The 24,619-nt window shown below is 40.2% G+C and overlaps 1 protein-coding gene across 1 annotated transcript in view; it reads left to right on the forward strand.

Moving 5' to 3' along the window:
* The window catches only part of grm5b (glutamate receptor, metabotropic 5b), a 45,280-nt gene extending 22,080 nt beyond the window's left edge, over positions 1-23,200 (forward strand). Inside the window, exons 6-17 of the mRNA XM_026328649.1 lie at positions 9,797-10,032; positions 10,900-11,021; positions 11,137-11,261; positions 11,418-11,586; positions 11,883-12,009; positions 15,004-15,121; positions 15,313-15,499; positions 15,825-15,983; positions 16,311-16,436; positions 17,159-17,341; positions 18,115-18,281; positions 22,120-23,200. Coding sequence (XP_026184434.1) covers positions 9,797-10,032; positions 10,900-11,021; positions 11,137-11,261; positions 11,418-11,586; positions 11,883-12,009; positions 15,004-15,121; positions 15,313-15,499; positions 15,825-15,983; positions 16,311-16,436; positions 17,159-17,341; positions 18,115-18,281; positions 22,120-23,200 — 2,800 coding nt within the window. The remainder of the gene's footprint in view (positions 1-9,796; positions 10,033-10,899; positions 11,022-11,136; positions 11,262-11,417; positions 11,587-11,882; positions 12,010-15,003; positions 15,122-15,312; positions 15,500-15,824; positions 15,984-16,310; positions 16,437-17,158; positions 17,342-18,114; positions 18,282-22,119) is intronic.
* Positions 23,201-24,619: the final 1,419 nt, after the last annotated feature.

Raw genomic sequence — 24,619 nt, forward strand, 5'->3', positions numbered from 1 at the left:
AGGCCAGACCTAGAGGAATAGGCAGTGTGTACAGCCTCTATCTCTATCTCCCTCTATCTCCCTCCCCTTGACATCATTCTTCTGTCACGTTCTTAACTACTCAACTCACTTCTTCACCTCAAACATACTTGCTCTTCTTCTTTCTCAACCTTGCCAAGAAGAGACGCTTATCCTACCTTACAAAACACTGCTGTCTCCTTTCTGGTCCTCCTTTCTCTCCCTCTGTCAGCCATTCAATCTTGCCCCCCAGAGATCATATCTGTGTCACTTTATCCTCTCTCTGTTTCTTGCAATCCCGTCTTATCACTGTGGATTTTGACATCTTTACCATCTCTACCCTTGGTCTTTCTCTGTCTAATTGTTTCTTGCTGTTTTGCTCTTTTAGTCATTTTTTTAAACCATCTCGCACTGTTCAGTTTACCTTTTCTTTTGACCATATTCATTATTCCAATGTTTTGTTTTTATACTTTCTCTTCCTTTTGTAGACACTTAAAAGCTTTGCTTAACAGTGCCCTGCTTCAAGTCAGTCGTACTTAGAAAATACTGAAATGTAAGAAAATCAAAACCCAGATGATTTTTTTTTACAGTATGTGTATACTCATCTATATTTCTTCCTTTTTACTCTCTTTCTGTTTAGTTCTATATCCATGCCATCCCTCCATCTCAAGTGAGATGTAGAATGAGCTCTTGATCTCACTTTTTTCTCCTGCTTTATTGGAATGACATAACTCAAATTAAATTACAAATGGAAAATTCGTTGTTCTCACACAACATGCACAAAACTCCTAACATAATTTGCACTTACATTCAAAAGGCAAGCTGTGTTTCAGGCTCACAGTAGGTTTCATGACAGTCTGCCAATATTAAAATGGAAACGCAAGGTTCACTTCACAGTACTTTTTCATGCCCTCTACAACATAAACCTGTTATACTGTATTGAATTATATTTTCTATTCAGCAATTCTTTAAGCATTTTTTAAACATATTTTTTATCTTACGGAAGGAGTGTTACCAGTGGCATTGAGTGTGTGTACATGAAAATATGAGCTTATCTTGGGATTTCTATATTCGGCATCAGCAGTCCTTCATTCACAAACCCATAGTCAGCAAGAAAGTGCAAACTTTGTGCAAACAGTGTCGTGCTTTTTGTGCAGAGAATAATGTTTTAGAGCGTGAACTTGGGTTTGTGCTTCAGTTTTCACCAACTTTCACTGACTTTTTTGTTTCTTCTCTGGCTAATTACAACTTTTTATGGCCTTCTAACTTATCTCCTTCTGTCTTCATTCACTTTACCCTTCCACTAACTGAGTGGATCTATTCAGCAATGAAGTGTGTTTCATTGTGTTACCTCCACCACTGCAATAGTTCATATGAATGTACCTATACTCTAATGGTTGTTCTTGCAACATTAAATGCTGAATGTTTTCTTCTGTTACAAAACAATTCTTCTTCATTGCTTTTGATGGATTTTCTTGATGACAAGCACGATGCAGTTTTAACAGGCCTGGAAAGTCAACATGCATCGCCAAAGTTAGCATCCTAAAAATGAAACTTACAGAGAATTTGCTGTAATTTTCTCCATCAGGCCAGAGTTTTTGTTAGTTTCCACAATTATTCTTTCTGCTTCCTTCTCCCAGCCACAGGATATCTCTCAATTGTCTTAACCATGTCTATGATTCCTTCACTTGCATGTTTTCCTTTTTTCCTTCTACAGTATTTTTGTCACTCCTGTACTTCAATATAAAACTGCAGCAATGTTGTGACATGGTTTCAGATCATTTTAATAAGTTGCAGCATCTAATCCAAGATTCCTCAGAGCAGAAATATGAGCTTTGAGATAGCCTTTAAATATGGAGCACCAGAATAATTTGCATGTCAAACGTGTATGGTCAAATAAGAGATAGTTTGCTCCAGTGACTCATGGGAGAAGTTCTCTTTCTGATAATTTCTCTTTGGGCTGCTCCCGTTAAGGGTTGCCACAGCATATCAATTGATCTGCATGATTGATTTAGCAAGTTGTACACCAGATGCCCTTGCTGACACAACCCATTTACTCGATTTTGGGACCAACTCTAAGACCACACTGGCTTGTGGAACCACAGAGGTCTCCCATCCAAGTACTAACCAGGTCCGGCCCTGTTTAGCATCCAAGATCTGACAAGATTTGGCACCTGCAGGACAGTACTGGCACCTGACTCACACCATAATTAAAGGGCATTAATCAAATTGGTTGTCTGAACATTATTTTTTGGTATGTGTGTACAGTTAAAAAAGGGAGACAACATTAATCCATGAATAAATGTTTTACTTATTTGGATCTCTGCATGATATAATTTCCTCTTATTGCTTTGCTTTCCTTTTCCTAATTAGTTTCCTTTCCTCGCATCTCCCTTTCCTCCTCTGTCTCTTTTTGCCATTGTCTCTTTAATATCTTTATGCCTGTATCTATAACAGTTTTTGCATCCATGTATTTCTCTTTTTCCTTGACAGATTTCCTCCTGCCCCCCTGTCACATATCAAATCAAACATTTGTTGTCTGAAGCCCAAGGGAAATCAGCAAAGTTGCCAACATACTCTGTATGCCTAAACTAGCCTGAACAAAATGCTTGTGTGACTAAGAAATAGGGAGTATGTGTACTTCAATCTGACAGTTATTTGACATTTATTTAAAGTAAAAGTACAGAAAAAGAAAAAAAGAAAGTAAACTCAGTGCAATAATAGGAAAATAGATGTGAACAACCATGAACAACAATGAAATGGATGAAGGAAGAAAATATGGAATCAGTGATAGATCAGTGTTATAGTAAGAAAAACATGGTTGGAACTCAATGTGGGGAGGATTTATAGATAGGAGTACAGAGAATGCACAGCAACAAGATATAACAGTAGAAATAGGATGAGTAAAGGGGTAGGTGATCCAGAGGATCCAGACGTGGACAAAGAGAAACAGGACAAACATGAGGTGAGAGAATGTCAGAAAAAATAGACAGAATAATGAAGTTTAGCATCGATAGATGAGTGCAAGTGAACCTGCTGCCAAGGTAAGCAGGTGTGGGCTGTTCCAGTGTGAGTACGTGAGTGTGTTCGTGTGCGTGTGTGTGTGCGTGCGAGTGAGAGAGAGAGAGAGTGATTTTGAAGGACAGGCATGTAAAGTGGTCCGATCACTCACATAATTACACAGTTGGGTACACACATGGATACAGTCCTTGCATCAAACTTTCACACACATACACACTTTGAGTGCAGCGCCACTGTGTCTGAGTATGAGACAGTTCTGACATTTGGCTTAATGGGTTTTGCTGTTGTCATGGTGAACTTTGACCGTTTGAGTGAGACTGTTGATAGATTAGCTCTGTGGCTCAGGAGTGGTTGATACTTTCTGTTTAAATTACAATTTGCAAAAAACTGTCAGAGCTCATCATGCACTTCCTAAAGCCTCTCTTTAGCACATTCCATGGCTTTATGGATTACTGCATTTTTGTTTGTCTTTGTCACTAATATACCTTCATTGAACACTAACTAGACAGTTGCATTACTTACTGAAAAAGTAATGCCATTACTACTAAGTAACATGTTATATTACTCATTACTTTTGACTCCCAACCCCTCGACATCTACACGTTACATGTGTAAAAATCCCAAATAAGACTTTGTGGTTCCAAAAGGAGCCACATTTATAATTTCAAAGGATTTACTGACCATCAAGCAGCAGTCAGCTTATCGTCATTGACTGGACAGACCTCTCCACAAAACTCACTGGATGACTTCTAAACGAAGACAACACTGGAACTACCAGGAGTTACATGTCTCTATTTTTGGTGGAAGCTAATTACCTTCCCCCAAACCCCTGTGACAATCTAATATGTCCCAAACCAGTTTGTCCACTGAGCACAGAAAGATTAAAATGATATCAGCACTCCATCAAACTCTCACGATAAGAATGCAAACAAACTGATACCTAATGTCAAAGTAATATTATCTTACGAAGATGCTCAGTTACTTTAATATAATTACTGAATTTAAAATGGTCTCATTTTGTGTTTTCTTTCATAATTCTTAACAGTGCTGGCGAATAGCTGCCATCTTACAGCTGCCTTTGAGTTCCTCACTCTGAGCTCTGTACACAGTCGGACATAGCTGCTCATTTATGTTTGTCCTGTTTGATTGAAATGGTCCACTCTGTGAGTTGATGCAAATTGACACTTCATAATACATGACCCTTTTGACAACATCTGTTTGAATATTTGACTTCCTTGTTTATCAGGCTGCCATTACCTACTTTTTGGATGTTCACAGATATGCAGAATAGCTTACATTATCTTTTTCTTCAATATTGTAGTTTTTCTGCTCAGTCAGATTGTAACAGTCTGTCAGTGTGTATTCACTTTCATTCTTTGTGTTGTGTGTCCAGCTAATTAAGGCTGTCAGGTTTGGTTGGTGTATCACTAGTGTGTGTGTGTATGTGTATGCTGTATGTTTGGTTATAAGCAGCAGATGCTCATCTAGAAATCTCTGCCAGGTTGCCATGGCAGCCAGAGTGGGTGGGTTAGGGTCGGGTGGCATGTTATTATAGATCTCAGACATTAATTACTGAAGTGACCTATTGTCAGCAAAGATTCAGATCAGATCCAATATTTTGTCAATGCAAAATGTGTGACCATATTTTTCTGGGCTAAACCAATGTTACTACGATGATTACAGAACAATCCAAACTGCTATAGTAATCTAACAATGCTGAAATTGAAATGCATGCCTCCAGTTCCTTCTTTCTCATCAAACAGTGGCGAGAGTTTGTGTGCCAAAGATTCTACAACTGTTTAGCTGTGTGGGTGCAGTGTTACAGCCACATCTTGATTTCTTTGACATTCTTGACTTCAACAGTGTCCACATATTTATATACTGTACTTCCAGCACAAATGTGCCATTCTGAGGCATTTTTATATAAATAACAAAATTACCTAGTCTTCCATGTAGATCCTCATCTCCATAAACTATACTAAATATAGAGGTAAAAGTCAAAAAATTCTGGCTTGAGATGGATTTCATAACCAAGAGAGGACCTACTGAAAATTAATATCATTTGCAGATGAGTTCCAGATTCTATTAATACTCTGAATGAACAGAATGGAAAGGCAATTGCCCCAGGTCTCTGTATGCACAATTGGTTTGTTGAAGTTATGCTTAAGGTAGTGTTGTAACCTACAACACTGACATACTGTACTATTATGCAAATAACATTTCCAGTATTGGTAGAGACAGGCCGTCTAATGTTAATTGAATAGTGAATAGAAAAGTGCACATGTGTGTGTGACAGAGAGAGGGAAAGTGAGAGGGAGAGGGTGTATGTGTGTGTGTGTGTGTGTGTGTGTGTGTGTGTGTGTGTGTGTGCACACTTAAAATCCAGTGTGCTCTAATGAGACACAAAGTACAGACAGCAGTTTGAGCGTGGGCTGAAAACCATGGTAACGGCCTTGGGCTCCTAGACGTGGATAGCGACAGAGAGAGAAAACCAGGATGCCATTAAGAACAGTTATTTTGACCAAAAATAGAGTGAGTGATTGATCAGACTAATTTCTAATGGCACACATGGACAACCCTTACACATAGACACCCTTACAAACACATACACAATAATGCACACACACTCCTTCCATGCTCTATAGTGTATGTATATATAAACTCTGACTTTTTCTAAAGCTCTCTTCTTGTGGCAACATCGCCTACACAGTTATGGTACAATCTGAATAGAAGATTTGATTGAGTGTTCGGTAAACATCTGTGTATATTTCTCAGTGTTTGTTGTATTTGGTTCAAAATACATATAGTTCACAAGACACTTCTGAAATGGACACAGAGTGCGAAGCTCCCTGACATGCACAGCATGCAGAGGGCTCACCAGCGCTCTTAGGTATTTTTGTAGTCTGAGGCACATAGCTTGCCTGCAGTGCTCTTCAAAATGGGGTTGGACTGGGAGGAATCAATTATCATACATTATCTGTGGGTGCATTGAGGACTAGTGTTAATCATTACCAATCACATCATCTCCTCTCACCTTTTTTTTAAAAGCAGTCTACTGTGCCATGATTTACTGACACTTTGTCAGTCTTTTAAGAGGATACTAATATTGTTGTTCATGAGCTGAAGATTTGCAGTGGAATATACTGCATCTCATTAGGAAACTGTGGACATATAAATGAACATTTCTGTAGATACTGTAAGAGCTTTCCGTTCATCTTAAATATTTTGAGTTTGAATCATACTAATCAACATGTTAATGATACATGTACAGTAGCCACTGTGAAAGTTTTATGGTAGAATTTTTAAAAAGACCTGTTGAGAGAGTTGTGTTCAGCCTTGACACCTAAATCGTGGTTTGCTGTTTGAAAGACAGGAACATTCAGCCCCCACTGTGCCTTACTGCTACTTTGACACAAGCAAAGTCACCAAGATACCAGACAGGCTCAGGTGAAGACAAACCTCACTGTCTGTTAGAAAAATGGCACTGCTCCACTGCAAAACCTCTTTGTGTGCTGTTTCCATGCTGGAATAGTTGAAAATGATCTTGTATTGGTGATTCTTGCTTTCATCCAGATATAATTTATTTACACATTGATCAATTAAGGACAACAAATAAACATCAGACTGTGAGATTATTAAGTGATTTCCATGTAAACAAACAACAATCTTTCAATTATAAAATGAATGTCTGGGATTCAGATAAAAATCTATTATTGTTATTTATGTTGTTCCAGCATGTGTGGGAGTCATTGTGTAAAATTGGACATTAGTAAAATCACATTTCTTATGCTATTTGTGCAAGAGATGAGACAAATATATAAAACAAATATTTTATGGGGTTGTATTGGAGAGCTAACTAAACATTAATCCATCAATGGGTCATTAGAACTGAGTTGAAAAAACACTTCAGATTTTTGTCTCTATTTTGTTTGGCTGATATTTCATCACAGGGAGTAAAGCTGATTGGTGAGGTTGTGAGAAGATGAACAGCAAAACAAACAGGATATTTTAGGAAAATTGCAAAGGACTTTCTGGAAATATTTTTAATTTCAGCCTGTGATTGGTGCAAGTGTTGATGTGAGAGTGTTTGTGCGTATGTTTTCAGTGTTGGTTGTCATTCTGCCCTCTGAGGAGCTGCAGGTGTGACCTGCTGGGAAGCTTGCCAGACAGTTGACAAGCCAAATAAAGAAAGGGACAAGTGAGAGACAGAAAGCATAAAAAATAAAATGGTAAAATAAATGAACAATTCTAATAAAACATAAATGTCCAAAAAAATGCCCTTGTCTAAAAGAGAGAGAGCATGAGAATGACAAACCATATTGTGCTGTGTTGTGTCCATGAAAAAGAAAATGAGAAAAACAATAACAAAAGACAGACAGATGCAGTAGAATGTAACTGAGTTGGGGTGGAATTAAAAGGTAGAAAAACAGGATGAAGGGGCTCCAGGGAAAGATGATGATGTTAATGAGAAAGACTGAAAGAGAGAGAAGAGAGAGAGAGAAAACTTTAAAAAAGTAATCTATTGACAAGGCAAGAGTCTTGATTAATAATCGATTGTTTACTTCTAAATCTGTTTTCACTGCCTCTGTCAGTCTCTTTGATTTTTAATCCTTATTTTTTTCTACTTTCTCCTTTTCTCACTTTCTTTCGTACTTTCTCACTCTTCCACCCACTGTGTTTCATAATGTCAATACACTATTGTGTTAAGCACAGACTGGAAGCAAAAGCTCACATAAATATCCAAAATCCTATTCATTCTTCCCTCAGGGGAGCTACCGATCGATTCATCGTGAGGCCATGCAGAGTGATGATAGCACTTTGCTGCGCTGCGTGGGCCAAGGTCCTCTGCATGACACCAGAGACAAAAACAGTCAATGGTCTGAGCTGCCGTGTTCCTCCAAAAAGTTACAGTAGTGAACACTCAAAACGGTTTCAAGCTCCATATATTTACATTTTTATCCGCAGGACTCATTTTAAAGAGAGAAAGCTTTAAATAAAGAATACATATAATGTAGAACAATATGTGCTTAGGGTCATCCAACCGGTTAAATGAAAAGTAATCCCTAATTCAGTGTTTATTGAAATGGTGGTGAAAGCATCTGCAAACACGCTAATAGACTTTTCAAAGCAGCAGTGTATGAGACGTTTGTAGTGGCATTGGGATTGTGATATACATGCAACCTGGTTCCTTTTTGCACCTGACCACAGAAAATGAAGTGATGTGCACGTAACCCATTGATTATTAAAAAGTCTACTGATAAGTGTTTGTTCAGCTAATTTTAAAGACCCAAAGATAAGAGGAATGTTTGAAAAAACACTTTTATTTGTCCCTTCAGACCAGTCTGAGGGGTTGATGACAAAAAACTAAAGAAGCATTGGTAACAAAACCAGTGCTTGCCCCCTGATCCCCGTCCTCATCACACACCCCAATCCATTCCCATCATACAAATATGTCACGATACATTTACACACATACCCACATGTGTTTGCTTGAATGTTTACAGGCAGTGTGGTTTATGTAATGGATAGCCCTCCAGAAATGCTTCCACTGCAATTTATGACCACAGCTCAGTAGTAGATGGTGACAAGAAGAACGACAGACACAGAAAGAGGGACACAGAGACACATGGTGGCTGACGGCGAAGTCGGTTTACATACATACACACACACACACACACACACACACGCATGCACACAAACACTCTGGGTCTCAAGTCAGACTGAGGTTGAAAAAACTGCTGTAGGAGAAAATGAGTTTTTTTCTCTGGAGGCTCAAAGAGAGAAAGAAAGAAATGAAAATTTCCACTGGAAGAGCTGACGATCTTTGTCTAGCTTGAGGCCATGTTGGCAGTAGTTGTGTAAGCAGAGAAGATTTGTCATTCCCAGCCACTTCTCTCTCGTTCTTTCTCTCTTTATCTCTCTCAGACACACACAAACACACTTGCTGTGCCATCTGTGCTTCCTTGAGGAGCAGTAAACCCAAATCTTCTTCAAAAATGCAAACTACAGCAATGTGTCTCCGTAGTTAATGTGTGCATTATAAGGCAGTTATATTCATCTTGCTGCTGTCCGACTGGGCATAGGTGTTGAACTGAAGCCAACATGCTGTATTTGACCTAGATCATTTCAGCACCGGGGTGGTGTGAGTGTGTGTATGTCTTATGTTTTGTATATGCCTATTGGTCAGTGATACAATGAATTTTGGATATTGCCCATAATGATGTAAGAGCTTCCTCCCACATGTCCTCTGACTGCTAATCACTCTATTTGTGCCTCCTTTCTCTGTTTCTCTCTGATTTGCTATTTCTGTTTACTGTCTCTCGCTGCTCTTCCCTGTCTTTCTGTTTCTAATTCTTTGTCTCTTTCTGCAAAGAAACTGGAGCACTCACCAGAGGTCTTCATTAGTGTGTGTCTGTGTGAGACATATGTATGTTAAATATGGTTTTGACATATTGGTGACACTGTGCTTCATCTCTCAATCCAAACATGTATTTTCACCCAGTAACAACCAACTTACTTTCCTTCCTTTCTCTTTTGTAGCATCTGTCTGCTGACAGGCTCATATTAGACCTGCCATCTTGACATTGTACAATCAATCAGTGGGACAAATGACCACAGTGCCAGATTATCATTGATACAACACTATGCTATTTAGACATCCATTTATAATAGTTGGACCAAACAACACAATGAAAATTTACATACTTTTAACTCAGTCTGCTCCCAAATTGGAGTTTGCTAAACTTTTCTACCCATCTTTCCTTGTGTTTCCTTGCAGTGATGGATGGGCGGACCGGTATGATGTGACAGATGGCTATGTTAGGGAAGCAGCTGGTGGTATTACCATAAAGCTCCAGTCAGCTGATGTGAAATGGTTTGACGATTACTACCTTAAACTTCGTCCAGACAACAACCACAGGAATCCCTGGTTTCCTGAGTTCTGGCAGCACCGTTTTCACTGTCGACTTAAAGGCCACCCACAAGAGAACAACAAGTACAACCGCACCTGTAGCAGTGAGTATAGACAAAAACATACAATGATATTTAAAACTAAATATTCTGTAGCTTTATATTTTCTTTTATGACAGTGATTTTTGGCTACATTAGTTTGGTTAATTGATCGTGAAGCCCTTTGAGACATATTGAGATGAGACCTGAAATTTACTTCTTGAACACCTGTAGCAGTGTGTATAGGCATAAATAACACATGTCCTCTGAATTACAGCTGTACTTTATGATTGTTTTGACCATGACCATCTGGGCACTAAGGAAGAGAGATGCTGTATTGTTTTGGGTCAGCATAACAGGCTACAGTACCAATCTGCATTTTTATTAACAGGCTTTCAAAATGGCCCATATTAATGCAGTTAACATACACTCACAAAACATACAGTAGAAACAGACTGGCCACTGAAAATACACACCCACACACCTACACATGTAACATAAGGATAGACACAGCTTACAGGTTCATCTGGAGACATCCCTTGTGGCTGTGAGTGCAGTGTCTCTTTATTTCTTTCTATTCATCTCCGTCCATCTTTCTCTCTCTGTTTCGTTCCCTCCATTCATAGGCAAAACGGTGTGTGAGAGCTGCATCAAAGGGAGTCATGTCTCATGCATTCTAATGAAATGGGACGTGAAATAAAAATGAACAGGACAAAGAGAGAGAAAGAAAGAAATGAGCTGTGGAGGTGGGAAGTGGCCAGTGAGGAGAAACACGAGGAAAGAGAGTGGTCTTTGATGTTAGGGAAAAAAAGCACACTGTGTTTCATCAAACTAGAAGAGAAATGTCAAATGAAGAGTTGCTCTGATACACCTGCATTTCTCTATCCATCCTTCCTCCAACTCCTTCCCCCCGACTCATACTTACCCCTGCAGAACGAGAGTCACTTCGGCAGCAGTATGCACAGGACACTAAGATGGGGTTTGTTATTAATGCCATCTACTCGATGGCATATGGCCTACATAACATGCAACGGGCACTCTGCCCAGGTTATCAGGTGAGTACTGTTCTGATGGATTAATGGAAGCACACTAGGACAAACCAAGGAGGGAGATGAAGGGATGGCCATGAGATGCTTGTTTGATATGAGATGACTCTTGATATATTTTAAGGGCCTGTGTGATGCCATGCGACCTATAGATGGTGCTACACTGTTGGACTTCCTGATGAAAACCAACTTCACAGGTGTGTCTGGAGAAGAAATCTTATTTGATGAAAATGGGGACTCACCTGGCAGGTACGCACTCAAACTGAATACAGAAACGGACATCTTTACTTATTTGTTTGTGTGGGTCTTGCAGAGGTGAAATATGAAGAATGTGACAAGTATTTGTGACACAATCCTGTGTTGCATGTGTGTTGATGTATTTTCATGTGTGCCTTTTGTCTAAAGGTATGAAATAATGAACTTTAAAAAGATGGGGAAGGACTACTATGACTACATTAACATTGGCAGTTGGGACAACACTGGACTGAAGATAGATGATGATGAAATCTGGCCCAGCAAAGATGCCATCATCAAATCAGTCTGCAGTGACCCCTGTGACAAAGGGCAGATTAAGGTAAGATAACTAATGTATGTAAAATGTTTGGTTATGTCATTTTTCAAGTATTTGCAAGCTACATAAAATATATTAAGTGTCTGTATGATGAGTGTTTAATGTACATGAAACACTTTCATAGAATCAAAATTGATTAAAATGTCTTACAGGCCAATAAATTCTGTGTGAAATGAATGAGCTGAATAACAGTAAAATGTACATGCAGTGACTTGGGGACATGAGCTGGCATGTACACAGCAAGCATGTACACAAAAAGTATAGGGAAACACAGAGATCACACATTCTTGCCCTTCCAGGTGATCCGTAAAGGTGAAGTGAGCTGCTGCTGGACGTGCACACCCTGTAAAGAAAATGAGTTTGTGTTCGACGAGTACACCTGCCGAGCCTGTGAACTGGGCTCCTGGCCTACTGATGACCTCACAGGTCAGTGGCTGTTTGTGTACATGTTTATTTGTAACTGTAACATTTGTAACATTTTGAAACATCATGCTGAGCACATGAAACTACAGTTTTTGACCATGTCTGTGTGCATCTATGGACTTTTAGTTGAATGAGATTGTTGTTTTCCCAGATCCGCTGTGCCATTACAGCAAAGTGAGAAACCGAGAGATGATCCTTCTGTTCGCACCCCTCATTTTTCCTTCGCCTCCCCTCCTCTAGCTTTCCCTACACTCCCTCTCTCTCACCCCTTTAATTTGTTACAGACATGGTCACCAATGTTTTAATTATTCTGCATCGGGAGCAGCCTTCAATGCAAATAAATTTCAGTTGCAATGAAAATTTATTTCCCCTCCATTGCGTTCAAAGCAGTTGGATATTGCCTTGTTATGCTCTCAGCTGCTCATTATACTGCTTGCTAGCTCCTCACCATGTTCTATGATTAAAACATGAATTGAGCCCTGCTGAAAATCCAGACTAGGACTCTCTGCCAAAGACAGACGCCTCCATAGACTAACATGAGGAGCAAACCAGTGAGAAAATGACAATGAAAATGTTGACATTGAAAATAGAGGGTGATAAAGAGTTGATTTGGGTTACACGTGTTACTTTATATGTGTTCATCAATGTTCATGTGTCAGAGGGTGTGTAGGTGACTCATTTGATCAACAATAAGTGCTGTGTATCCCCCCGCTGAGCTATATGGAACATTAATAATGAGGTGTAAACAAACTGCTTGTCCTATTCCTCCAGCAGACATTTTGATCTCTCTCCCTCAGGCCAGAAAAGAGAGAAAGAGTTTGAGAGATGAAGAGAAAAAGAGGCAGAGAGAAAAGAGGAGCTAGAGCAGTGTCTCTGCTGGCAGATACAGTGGGTAGAGTGGGTATGAAACCCACAGAAAGCAACAGGAGAGTTTAAGTGACAGCAATAGAGCAAAAACAAGAAAAAAAGAGTAAGAGAAAAGTGACTTAGAAACATAAAGAGATGGAAAGAGTGAATCTGAGAGATAGAGAGAGAAAGATAAAGCTGAATAGAAGCTCTAACAGAAGCAGCAGCCAGGGCAAGAGAAAGAAGAAAAAAAAGGAGGATTAGCTTTGGGATTTGAGCCTGTCCACTGATCAGTAAAGTTCCACGGTAAAAGTTTGAGACTGTTTAAATGAGTTTGCCTCAAAACTTTATATTGACTGAACCTCCTGCCCTTAACGTGCTAGTTTGGCTCAGGGTCAGACACTGCACAATTTTCTGCAGGTTCCTGGAACTAATTAAGTATTAAATAGCAGACGTAGCCAGAGCTTTAGATTGCTGTGAAAACCCATGAGAAAAACACTGTTGTGGGGTTTTCAGCCCCAACATCTATATTTATGTGGGCAGGATTAATTGGAGCTATATGGTCAGCAAGTTCCTTAGTTTCTTCTCACTCCACCCCTCACAGCTGGGCAGGACAGTTACTGTCACAAACTACACAATGTTTTATCTTATGATTTACATAGATATTTATGCAGTTGTAACTGACTTGGCACTTGTCACTTGCAGAATGCTTGCACCTGATTTTTTTGTGTTTGTTACCACCCTGAGGCTCCCATTCAGCAATTAGGCTGTTGTTGATGCCCCTAGACTTAACCAAATCACTGATTTAATAAACTTTGACTGCTAAGAACAAAGTGATTAAATTACTAAAGTTCTTTTTAATGATTCCCCTCTCGCTCTGTGATTTGCAGTACTGTATGAACAGGTGTGTGTGTGTGCATGTGTGAAAATGCGACGCAACTCAATGATTATTCATTTACCAACAATCTGTATCTAATCTATTATTTAAAATATGAATTTTGTACCAATTACTTAGCCTGGCTCTTTAATTATCCATCATTGCTTTGCAAGTGAAGCTTTCATTTTTGCATTTTTGCTCTCATTCATGTTACTTTTGTCTCTTCATTCCTTGGTTTTCCACTCTTTCTTTCCTCTCCCTTCATCTGTGTCTCTATTCATCCTAGTCTTCTTCATTCCCCATCATTCAATCTTGGTCATGGTTTACTGTCACTCTTTTTCTTTGTAGTGCTCATCCATCACTGTGTCCCTGTAGCCAGTATCTGTCTATATCCTCACTCCTCCCATTTTTCTCTTAATCCTCTACCTTCTTTCCTCCCTCCATCTTTGTCATCTTCGTAGGCAAGTAGATAAAATGTCATTAATTAAAGGGACAGTTCTAATTATGATCCGTCTTAACACTTGCTGAAATTATCCGGCTGGTTGGTCTAGACAGACTGGAAGAGCAGTGATACATGAGGACCCTTTCTAAAACTTTCTGTCCCTGTACACCTTTACTTTCAGGTTTTTCATTCTCCTCTCTCTCTCTTCCTATTTTCCTTGTTCTTACAGTTTCTTGCTTTCAGTCACACACACTCACACACACAAACTTGTTTCCATTTCCTGAGGGGACATTACATTGACTTACATTCATTTCCTGAAGACTTGTCATAACTTTAACCAAAACCACTACTTGCCTAACCCTAATCCTGCCCTTAACCTAACCCTAACCACATCCTAACTTTACTTTAAGTCATCTCTTTAAAATTCAGTGTTTTACATGTTGGGGGCCTGGATTTTGTCCTCACAAGGAAGCAGAGTCACTGTATGAACATATTTCAGTCCCAACATTGTAACAAAAACATGGTACAAAATTTCACGCTTTGGCTGAAGACAATATTGGTCAGCTAGTTATTGCATAATTGAGACTTGCACAGAGCTGTGGGTCTGTGGGGCTCCAATCCTGACCCTTTCCTCGTTGATATCCTGTACCAGATGTGCGGTCAAAGCATGATGTAAAATGATCTAAAAAAAAATTGGAAAGTGAATGGGAGGTAAACTCAGAGGTAAATATTGGCAAAAGTTTGAAAGTTTTATGAAAAACTCATTGGACATTACCTTGTTCCTGTCCTTAATTTTATTTTTGTTTGAACAATTGCCTCTTTATATCCCCAGGCTGTGACCCCATCCCAGTGGAGTACCTGCATTGGGGAGACCCTGAACCTATTGCTGCCGTGGTCTTTGCATGCCTTGGTTTAATGGCCACATTCTTTGTGACTGCAGTCTTCATCAGGTAACAGCTCTATGCAAACAGCACTATGCTAGACATAGATATGCACTATACTTACCAACTTTGCACATTTTAAGTGTTTTTTGTAGTCACTGTGTGTTTCAATTCTTAAACATATACTTTAGTTTTGTGTGTATGTACAGTATGTTTCTATTTATTCTCACAATTGTTGGTCTAAATGTGTCTGTGTTTAGGTTCTGTGACACGCCAGTAGTAAAATCTTCTAGTAGAGAGCTGTGCTACATCATATTGGCAGGGATCTGCCTGGGTTATCTGTGTACCTTTAGCCTCATAGCCAAACCCCATGTTATCCACTGTTACCTCCAACGACTGGGAATAGGCCTGTCACCAGCCATGAGCTACTCTGCACTTGTTACCAAGGTAAGGACTGAGTGAAGAATAAATAAAAGTAAAATGTAGGGTGCAGCAGTTGTGAGAGATATAGGCTTAAAAGCCTTGTTATGCCCTTCACATTAGATCAATGTTAACCTGCTCTGGTCATCAGTGTCTGTGGGGCAGTAGACACTGACGGCCAAAGTCACCTAATACTGCATTACCTTAACCTTGTATATATCTGCGTAAGGACAGTGGCAGCAGTGTGGAAACAGAGAAACCAGATGTCCATAATACACTTATAGCATGTTCAACACATACTGTGCTTAAGTGGTGGTTAAGTGTCCTGATGGTGTTTGTGATCCAACACCAGACAAACCGCATCGCTCGGATCCTGGCAGGTAGCAAGAAGAAGATCTGTACAAAAAAACCTCGCTTCATGTCAGCGTGTGCACAGCTCATCATTGCCTTCCTCCTCATACTGCTGCAGCTGGCCATCATCGTGGCTCTCTTCCTCATGGAGCCACCTGAGGTAAGCTCTGTGTGAGAAGGTGCTTGTCTTTGTAACCTATTTTCATTGTAAGTAAAGAAATGGTGTAAAGCCACATAGTCAGTTACCTTGAAAAAATATGGTAAAAGGATAATCTGGTCTTTAATCACCGATTTTTTTATTACAGAACATACAGTAGTAGATCATTGAGTGGGTCAACCAGCATCATAAAATGTCAGTTTGTTCATTTGTACTGCCCCAATTGCCAGTTTTATTGAAGAAGCAACAAAAGGACACTTGTAGCAATAGTTTTGTCAGTCTTTGTATCATACTCATGCCATGTTCCCTTCTGTGTGTGCTGTCGTACAGGTGATCCATGACTACCCCAGCATCCGCCAGGTTAACCTCATTTGTAACACCACTAACCTAGGCGTGGTTGCTCCCCTGGGATATAATGGCCTGCTCATCCTCAGCTGCACATTCTATGCCTTCAAGGTACAGTACCAGCTGAAGTATTTGTACATTGCAGCTTTGAACCAGATTTAAATGACAAAACTGAAGTTTCTGAAGATATATATGACTTGAAAGTTAATGGGTGTTTTAAACCCAAACCTTCAAGGACACGTAGTTGAAGCAAGTTCAAAAGCATACATACTGTTGTTAGTATGTACAGTACACGTCTTATTACATCAGCTGGTCTCACCCTGAAACAATATGCAAACCAAAGATTGAGCTATTGTTTGTGTTTGCTGCTTTTAACAGCAGTAAATAAAATTCCATTACATCAAACACATTATAAAGTCAGTATTTGATTATCAGTGGCCTGAAGCAATCCATTTTCTGTGGAGTGTGAGAGCAGAAAGGTAAAAGGAGGCAAAAACTGAAATGCGCTGCACTCCAGGCCAATAAATTAAATGTGTTTATGAATACAGGAGCAGAAAACACAAATCTAACTCTGGTAGTGTAGTGTTATGACCCCACATTTCATCTAATTCACAAATTGGATAGTTTTAACATCAACATTACAGCTGTAATGCTAAGGGTTAGCAGTGTGTAGCAGTGTCTATTTTTGTTCTGTGGACACGTAATCAAACGCTAACACTGTCTTTTTGTTTACTTTCTTAATTTAAGGTAGAACACGCAGAATGACTGAGCAACAATAACGAAATGCACTCTTTTCTTTTTTTGTTCATTGTCTCTCTCTTGCTCTCTCCAAGACCCGCAACGTCCCAGCTAATTTCAACGAGGCTAAATACATAGCCTTTACTATGTACACCACCTGTATTATCTGGCTGGCCTTTGTACCCATCTACTTTGGTTCCAACTACAAAATTATCACCATGTGCTTCAGCGTCAGCCTCAGTGCCACTGTGGCTCTGTGCTGCATGTTTGTACCCAAGGTAAGGCTGAAGCTAAAATCCACAGCTTCTACTTCTTACCTGTTCACTTACCTGCTTTGATCTGTAGATTTCCACACACCTCTCAGTCTCCCTGAACAATAATCTCCCTGAACAGAGGCCACATTAAGCCTCTGGAAAATACTTCTATTCTGATTGCTTATCAGGTTTTCCATGAATTGTCCAATAGTGGTGTAATATAGAAAACCACTGACGTTGCAGATTAAAGAGTTGTGCTTTTGTTCATATGTCAGGAATATTCAACTTTAGCTACAATATATACAGTACTTCCTATACAGTAACTAGGAACAATGTGTTTATCTTTTGTTACCCTGCCACTCCAGTACAGGAGTCCAGTTCAGCCCTCACATTAAAGTGGTAACTACTAGCCCGCCTGAGGTTAACCCTTAACCAGGGTCACAGGCAGGCTCCAGGAACCTGACAGTAAAACATGTCATTAGAGTGGTTATGCAGAGGCAGAACTCCTAGTAGACACAATGTAATTGGAGTTTTTGAATAAATAAGTGGAAATTTAGAACTAAATTGTCACCAAATGTCTGTGTTGAAGTGGAAAAAAAAAATATTATAATGAATCATTGTTTCTCTCACTTAGGAGAAAGTTTATGCTTGAAGACCAGCAGAAAAAATGTTGAATAAAGACAATTAACTGCTGCTTAGAGAATTGTTTATATATTGGACTTTTTCATTGATGATAAAAGCATTCATCACTCTGAAAAGACTATAAATAACACATTTTGTGTTCCATTATATGTCAGGTGTACATCATTTTAGCCAAACCGGAGCGCAACGTGCGCAGTGCCTTTACCACTAGCACAGTGGTGCGCATGCACGTGGGTGATGGCAAATCGTCCTCAGCTGCCAGCCGTTCTTCTAGTCTGGTTAACCTTTGGAAACGCAGGGGCTCTACTGGAGAGACACTCAGGTACATACGTGTGTGTGTGTGTGTGTGTGTGTGTGTGTGTCTGTGTATACACTAGAGGCTTGTTGGCCAGGTTAATGCTGGGTTACTCTTCAGTTACAGTACAAGGCCCCATTTCTGTAATGGCCCTACTCGGAGACTATTTATGGTGCATGTGTGTGTTCAAGCTCTCTGAGAGATTGATTCTCCGAACCCCCCCTGAGTTTTCCTGGCTGCTCTTCTGACCCTAAAGTGAACTGAATGCAATTGCCTAATGGAGACATGGTAAAGAAGGAGAGAGAGAGATGAATGAACAGATGAAATGAGGGTAAGGAGAAAATTGGAACTAGAAATCTAAATAGGAAAAGAAAAATGTGGATGATGGAATGGACAAAGAAATCAAGAGCAGAATTGATAGAAAAGAGAGGAAAAGGCTAAAGGAATTGTGTAAAAAAGAGCTATAATAGCTTTCACACCAAGCTTAAGGCCATCCACAAGTCATCTGCACTGACAAGGAACCGATCAAAGGACACAAAGGGAATGACGTACAGCCACTTGCCCACACTGAAAAGGGAGACAAAAGACAGGAACACATTTTCGTTTGTCAGCAGGTTACTACAACTCAGCCTGCTCAGCAAGCAAGATTTCAATCACACTCTTATAAGAAATGTCAGGAGTGTTTCCATCTTCAGTCCTTTTATTCCCCTCTCCATCTCTTATGGTCCTATCTTCCTCTCTGGGTGGTGGTAATTGGCGGGGCTGTCTGTCTCCTCAGTGCTGGGCTGGAAGCTGTTACCTTTGAGATTCTGTCATTGTCTAGTCTGAACAGACACAGACAGACATGAAACCAACAGACCTGGGGGGAAAAAAGAAATATTTAAAAGAGATATTTGCCTGATGTTTGAAATACTGAAAAGTTCTTCATTTACCTTTACCAAACATTAAAATCATCCCTAAAACTGCATATGATACATGTATGATAAGCTCAAACACTCTTTTAGTATTTGCAACATGTGTCTCTGCTAGTATCAGGTCAGGCTTGGTCCTACCTTGCTCCAGAGCCTTCTCTAATAGACTTTTCATATGGGATTAAATGAGCAGATCACAGTGTTATGTGTGTAGGTGCAGTCAGCATGACCAGCATATGGATATACAGTGGGTACGGAAAGTATTCAGACCCCTTTAAATTTTTCACTCTTTGTGTCATTGCAGCCATTTGCCAAAATCAAAAAAGTTCATTTTATTTCTCATTAATGTACACTCAGCACCCCATCTTGACAGAAAAAAACAGAAATGTAGAAATTTTTGCAAATTTATTAAAAAAGAAAAACTGAAATATCACATGGTCATAAGTATTCAGACCCTGTGCTCAGTATTGAGTAGAAGCACCCTTTTGAGCTAGTACAGCCATGAGTCTTCTTGGGAATGATGCAACAAGTTTTTCACACCTGGATTTGGGGATCCTCTGCCATTCTTCCTTGCAGATCCTCTCCAGTTCTGTCAGGCTGGATGGTGAACGTTGGTGGACAGCCATTTTTAGGTCTCTCCAGAGATGCTCAATTGGGTTTAGGTCAGGGCTCTGGCTGGGCCAGTCAAGAACGGTCACAGAGTTGTTCCGAAGCCACTCCTTTGTTATTTTAGCTGTGTGCTTAGGGTCATTGTCCTGTTGAAAGGTGAACCTTCGGCCCAGTCTGAGGTCCTGAGCACTCTGGAAGAGGTTTTCTTCCAGGATATCTCTGTACTTGGCCGCATTCATCTTTCCTTCAATTGCAACCAGTCGTCCTGTCCCTGCAGCTGAAAAACACCCCCACAACATGATGCTCCCACCACCATGTTTCACTGTAGGGATTGTATTGGGCAGGTGATGAGCAGTGCATGGTTTTCTCCACACATACCGCTTAGAATTAACACCAAAAAGTTCAATCTTGGTCTCATCAGACCAGAGAATCTTATTTCTCATATTCTAGGAGTCCTTTATGTGTTTTTTGGCAATCTCTATGCAGGCTTTCATGTGTCTTCCACTGAGGAGAGGCTTCCGTCGGGCCACTCTGCCATAAAGCCCCGAAGGGTGGAGGGCTGCAGTGATAGTTGACTCTGTGGAACTTTCTCCCTTCTCCCTATTGCATCTCTGGAGCTCAGCCACAGTGATCTTTGGGTTCTTCTTTACCTCTCTCACCAAGGCTCTTCTCCCACGATTGCTCAGTTTGGCTGGACGGCCAGGTCTAGGAAGAGTTCTGGTCGTCCCAAACTTTTTCCATTTGAGGATTATGGAGGCCACTGTGCTCTTAGGAACCTTGAGTGCTGCAGAAATTCTTTTGTAACCTTGGCCAGATCTGTGCCTTACCACAATTCTGTCTCTGAGCTCCTTGGACAGTTTTCCTTCGACCTCATGATTCTCATTTGCTCTGACATGCACTGTGAGCTGTAAGGTCTTATATAGACAGGTGTGTGCCTTTCCTAATCAAGTCCAATCAGTTTAATTAAACACAGCTGGATTCCAATGAAGGAGCAGAACCATCTCAAGGAGGATCAGAAGAAATGGACAGCATGTGAGTTAAATATGAGTGTCACTGCAAAGGGTCTGAATACTTATGACCATGTGATATTTCAGTTTTTCTTTTTAAATAAATTTGCAAAAATTTCTACATTTCAGTTTTTTTCTGTCAAGATGGGGTGCTGAGTGTACATTAATGAGAAATAAAATGAACTTTTTTGATTTTGGTAAATGGCTGCAATGACACAAATAGTGAAAAATTTAAAGGGGTCTGAATACTTTCCGTACCCACTGTATGTGTGTGTGTCTGGACGTGTTATTTGTGCATACAGTCTTGGTGTGAGTATCACAGAGTCTTTGAGTGCGTGTGTATCCAGGTTACTTGAATTCTTTTTGCAACTAGCTTTGGTGGTGAGTTTTTATCAGGAGTTCCAGTATAGATTAATCACACTAATTAACCTGACAAAAGGATGAGAGGACGAAAGAGGGGAGGGGGCAGGGGACAGAGAGCCATGACTGATGTGAAGTAGGAAAATTGGAAAAAATTATAGGGTAGAAAGTGAAACAGAGAGAGGAAGAAAGAGCCTCACAAAGAAAAATGACATACTTCGGGGAAAAATAGAACAGAAACTTAATTGTAATCAAATTAGTATGTCAAGTCAAACGATTTTCTGTGGAAACAAGGCTTGTTTGTATCTAATAAATGAGATATAGTTATTTTCAATAATACATTGGGACTTACATAGAGTGGGCACAGTTTCTGTAATGTTGTTGCCATGTGTGGTTTGGTTGCAGTGCCTTTGCTCATAATGCTATAACTACTACTATTATTAGATTTGCTCTGGAAAATGTACTTCTTTGCATTTTTTAATAAGTAAGAAAATTTGTTTAATGAATAATCAAACAATACTACATATCAGTAGACAATAAATTTACATCAGTTATTAAAGTATTATTTTACTAACTACTACAATATTCCTAGTTGCAGTAACACTCACTGTAGTATAAAATGTTTCATGTACATTTGAAATGATGATCAGGAATTAGGACTGCAGACAAAATCTCCTGTACTTTTTATTTGAAAGAAAGTGCAAACAATTTCCAGAATTTTTATAATGCCCACATTTAATTGTCTGCTAGTCGGGAGAAGTCAAGATGTAATATTCAGCTCAAACATGAGTCTGGACCTAAACAAAAAGATAAACACAACCTAGTAACCAGATTAAAATAAAATTAGTTTATCCACATCAATAAGACACAAAAAAAGTAATAACCTACTAATTAAGTGATTGTGGTAAATCTACTTTCAATCACTAAAAGACCCTCTAGCTTTTCTGACTTCCCTCCCACTTCCTTGCTGTTCCCCAGCTCCAATGGTAAATCAGTATCTTGGGCACAGACAGAGCGCAGCAGTTCACGTGGCAACCACCTGTGGCAGCGGCTATCCTTTCACATCAAGAAGAAGGAGAACAATCAGACTGCCGTCATCAAGCCCTTCTCCAAAACCTCTGAGGAGCGCTACTGCGGAGGGAGTGACCTGCCCCCACATGTCCCTCTGCCCTCCCTCCCCTCCATGTCCTCCCTTCCTACACATCCTGACTCTGGCACCGATAAGACCTTGTATGAGCTATCTGAAGCAGAGGAACGCTACTCGATCACATACCGGACGCAGACGCCTTCGCCGATCAGCACAGTCAGCCAGAGACTAGGCGCAGGTATCGGGGAGGATCCTCAGATGACCAACATTCCAAAGTACCCGAGCAGCATTTGCAGTGGAGGCAGTGGCAGCAGTTGTGGTCCTGCCAGCAGCGGCTCTGTCGTCACTGGGAGTGATGGTCGCTTGGTTGTCGTGGATGATCATCCAGGAGAGGCCCAGAGTTCTCTGATGGATCAGATCAGCTCTGTGGTAAACCGCTTCACCGCCAACATCACAGAGCTCAACAGCATGATGCTCTCATCATCTCCATCGCACTCACACACACACAAACACACACCTCCTTCTACTCACCCCACTGACCCATATCTGTTAACCCGTGACCTCCAGATGCCCCCGACCCTCACCACCTACGCTGATGTCCAGCCCCTGCCACATGCCGAGTCTGGCTTAGGGGGCCGGGGTGGCTGTCTCGCTCATCCTATCCCTCATTCACCTTACCCCCTGCCACCTCCCCAACACCAGGCCTCCCCCTCTCTCTCTCCAATACAAGGAGGCCTGGTCACCTGCCTCACTGACTCCCCACCAAGGAGGGCAGAGTTAGAAGACGAGCTTATTGCTTTGACTCCTCCGTCACCCTTCCGCGACTCTCTGGCATCCAGCAGTGGCTCCCCTATCTCAGAAACAGGTCTGTGTCTCCCCCCAGTCCCCTCCCATCCCCCTCCATCTCCCCCTTCACCCAGGTACAGCAGACTGACACTCAGAAACTACAGCCAGAGTTCATCCTCACTGTGAGGCAGAGAAGACTAGTAAAGAAAATGCAGGAGTGAAGAGAAGCACTCAAAATCAACACAGGTCACAATGAGAAACATGGATGGATAGATGATGATATCCATTCGTCCCTACGTGATGTAAATGAGTCATGGAGGGCTGTTCGGTGACACCAAGCTGTGTTTGTGTTTACATGTTTGCTGTGGGATGCAAATATGGGAAGCTTGCCCACATTGCATTTTGTTCCACTTGTTTCTCACAAGTGAGGTTTGAAAAACCACAACAAATGGCCACTTACCAGTGTTTTACTGAGTGTAAAATTGGAAATCGAAGGTCTACAGCTACACCATCATTTCATTTTGGATAGTGGCCTTAAGGTAATATGGCTATCAACTAATTAGAGATTGTATGTTTGTGTGAGTGTGTGTGAACATGAGTGTGTTTTTGCTGTATGTTAGTTAAGGAGACAACAGAAGGCAAGTTGTCTCATTAATTGTATGGACTAAACAGAGGCTATTAAGGGCACACACATACATATAAATATATATATATACATATATATATATATATATAAATATAAATATATATATACACATAATCATACACATATATAAAGAAATACAATGTAAGGGAAAACCACTGTAAATATATGAGAGGTTATGGATTTTTATTTGATGATGAAATCCAACATGCTTCTGACAAAAGTGCATTGTGTTGACATACCAGGCAGTATGTTAATCTGAAGAACTTTCTCAAAAAGTATCTTTTTAGTCACTAATTTCTCCAATCTGCTCCATCTGCATAGCTCTCCTTTCCTCAGTTGTTTTTTTTTTTTTTTATAAAAAATGAACTTTCTTTTAGTATTTCCATTTTTTCTATTGTTTTCTTCAGAAGTTTGAATGTATATTTTCTACATGATTCTTGAAGCAGATGGGACCAAACTTTTTGTACCTCTCTGACTGTGAAGAACAAGGGAGAGGAGGGACTGACAAGACAAGACCTTATTTTTACCACAAACATCTTAATGATTAAATCTTTTTAGGTGGATAATTGGCAGAACTCTGACTTCAAAGCTTATTATTGTCGTGTGACATTTAACAGAGCATTACGTAAGGCTTAGCTGGATCCCAGTCATGACATTTCCTCCATACAATGTGTCAGCAGGACACGAGTGTCAGTGTTTTACCATAACAGTGCGAGATTAATTGGAATCACAGTCATCCCTCATGTTAGTGGACACGGACTGATTGGATGATCTGTTGCACTGACAGTATGAACATTTTAAAGTTCTCCACTCTTTCCAAAGAAGGGCCGAACAGCAAAAGAGGTTTATAAACTAATATTGAGCACTAGGTGAATTTTATAATATGGAGTTCAGACTGGTCCATCACAAGATTAAGTGCTGCCGTAACATAAAACCTATCCAGACCTCAGAGTCTACAT

The sequence above is a fragment of the Mastacembelus armatus genome, chromosome 13 (genome assembly GCF_900324485.2).
Source record: "Mastacembelus armatus chromosome 13, fMasArm1.2, whole genome shotgun sequence".
In the NCBI taxonomy this organism is placed as follows: domain Eukaryota; kingdom Metazoa; phylum Chordata; class Actinopteri; order Synbranchiformes; family Mastacembelidae; genus Mastacembelus; species Mastacembelus armatus.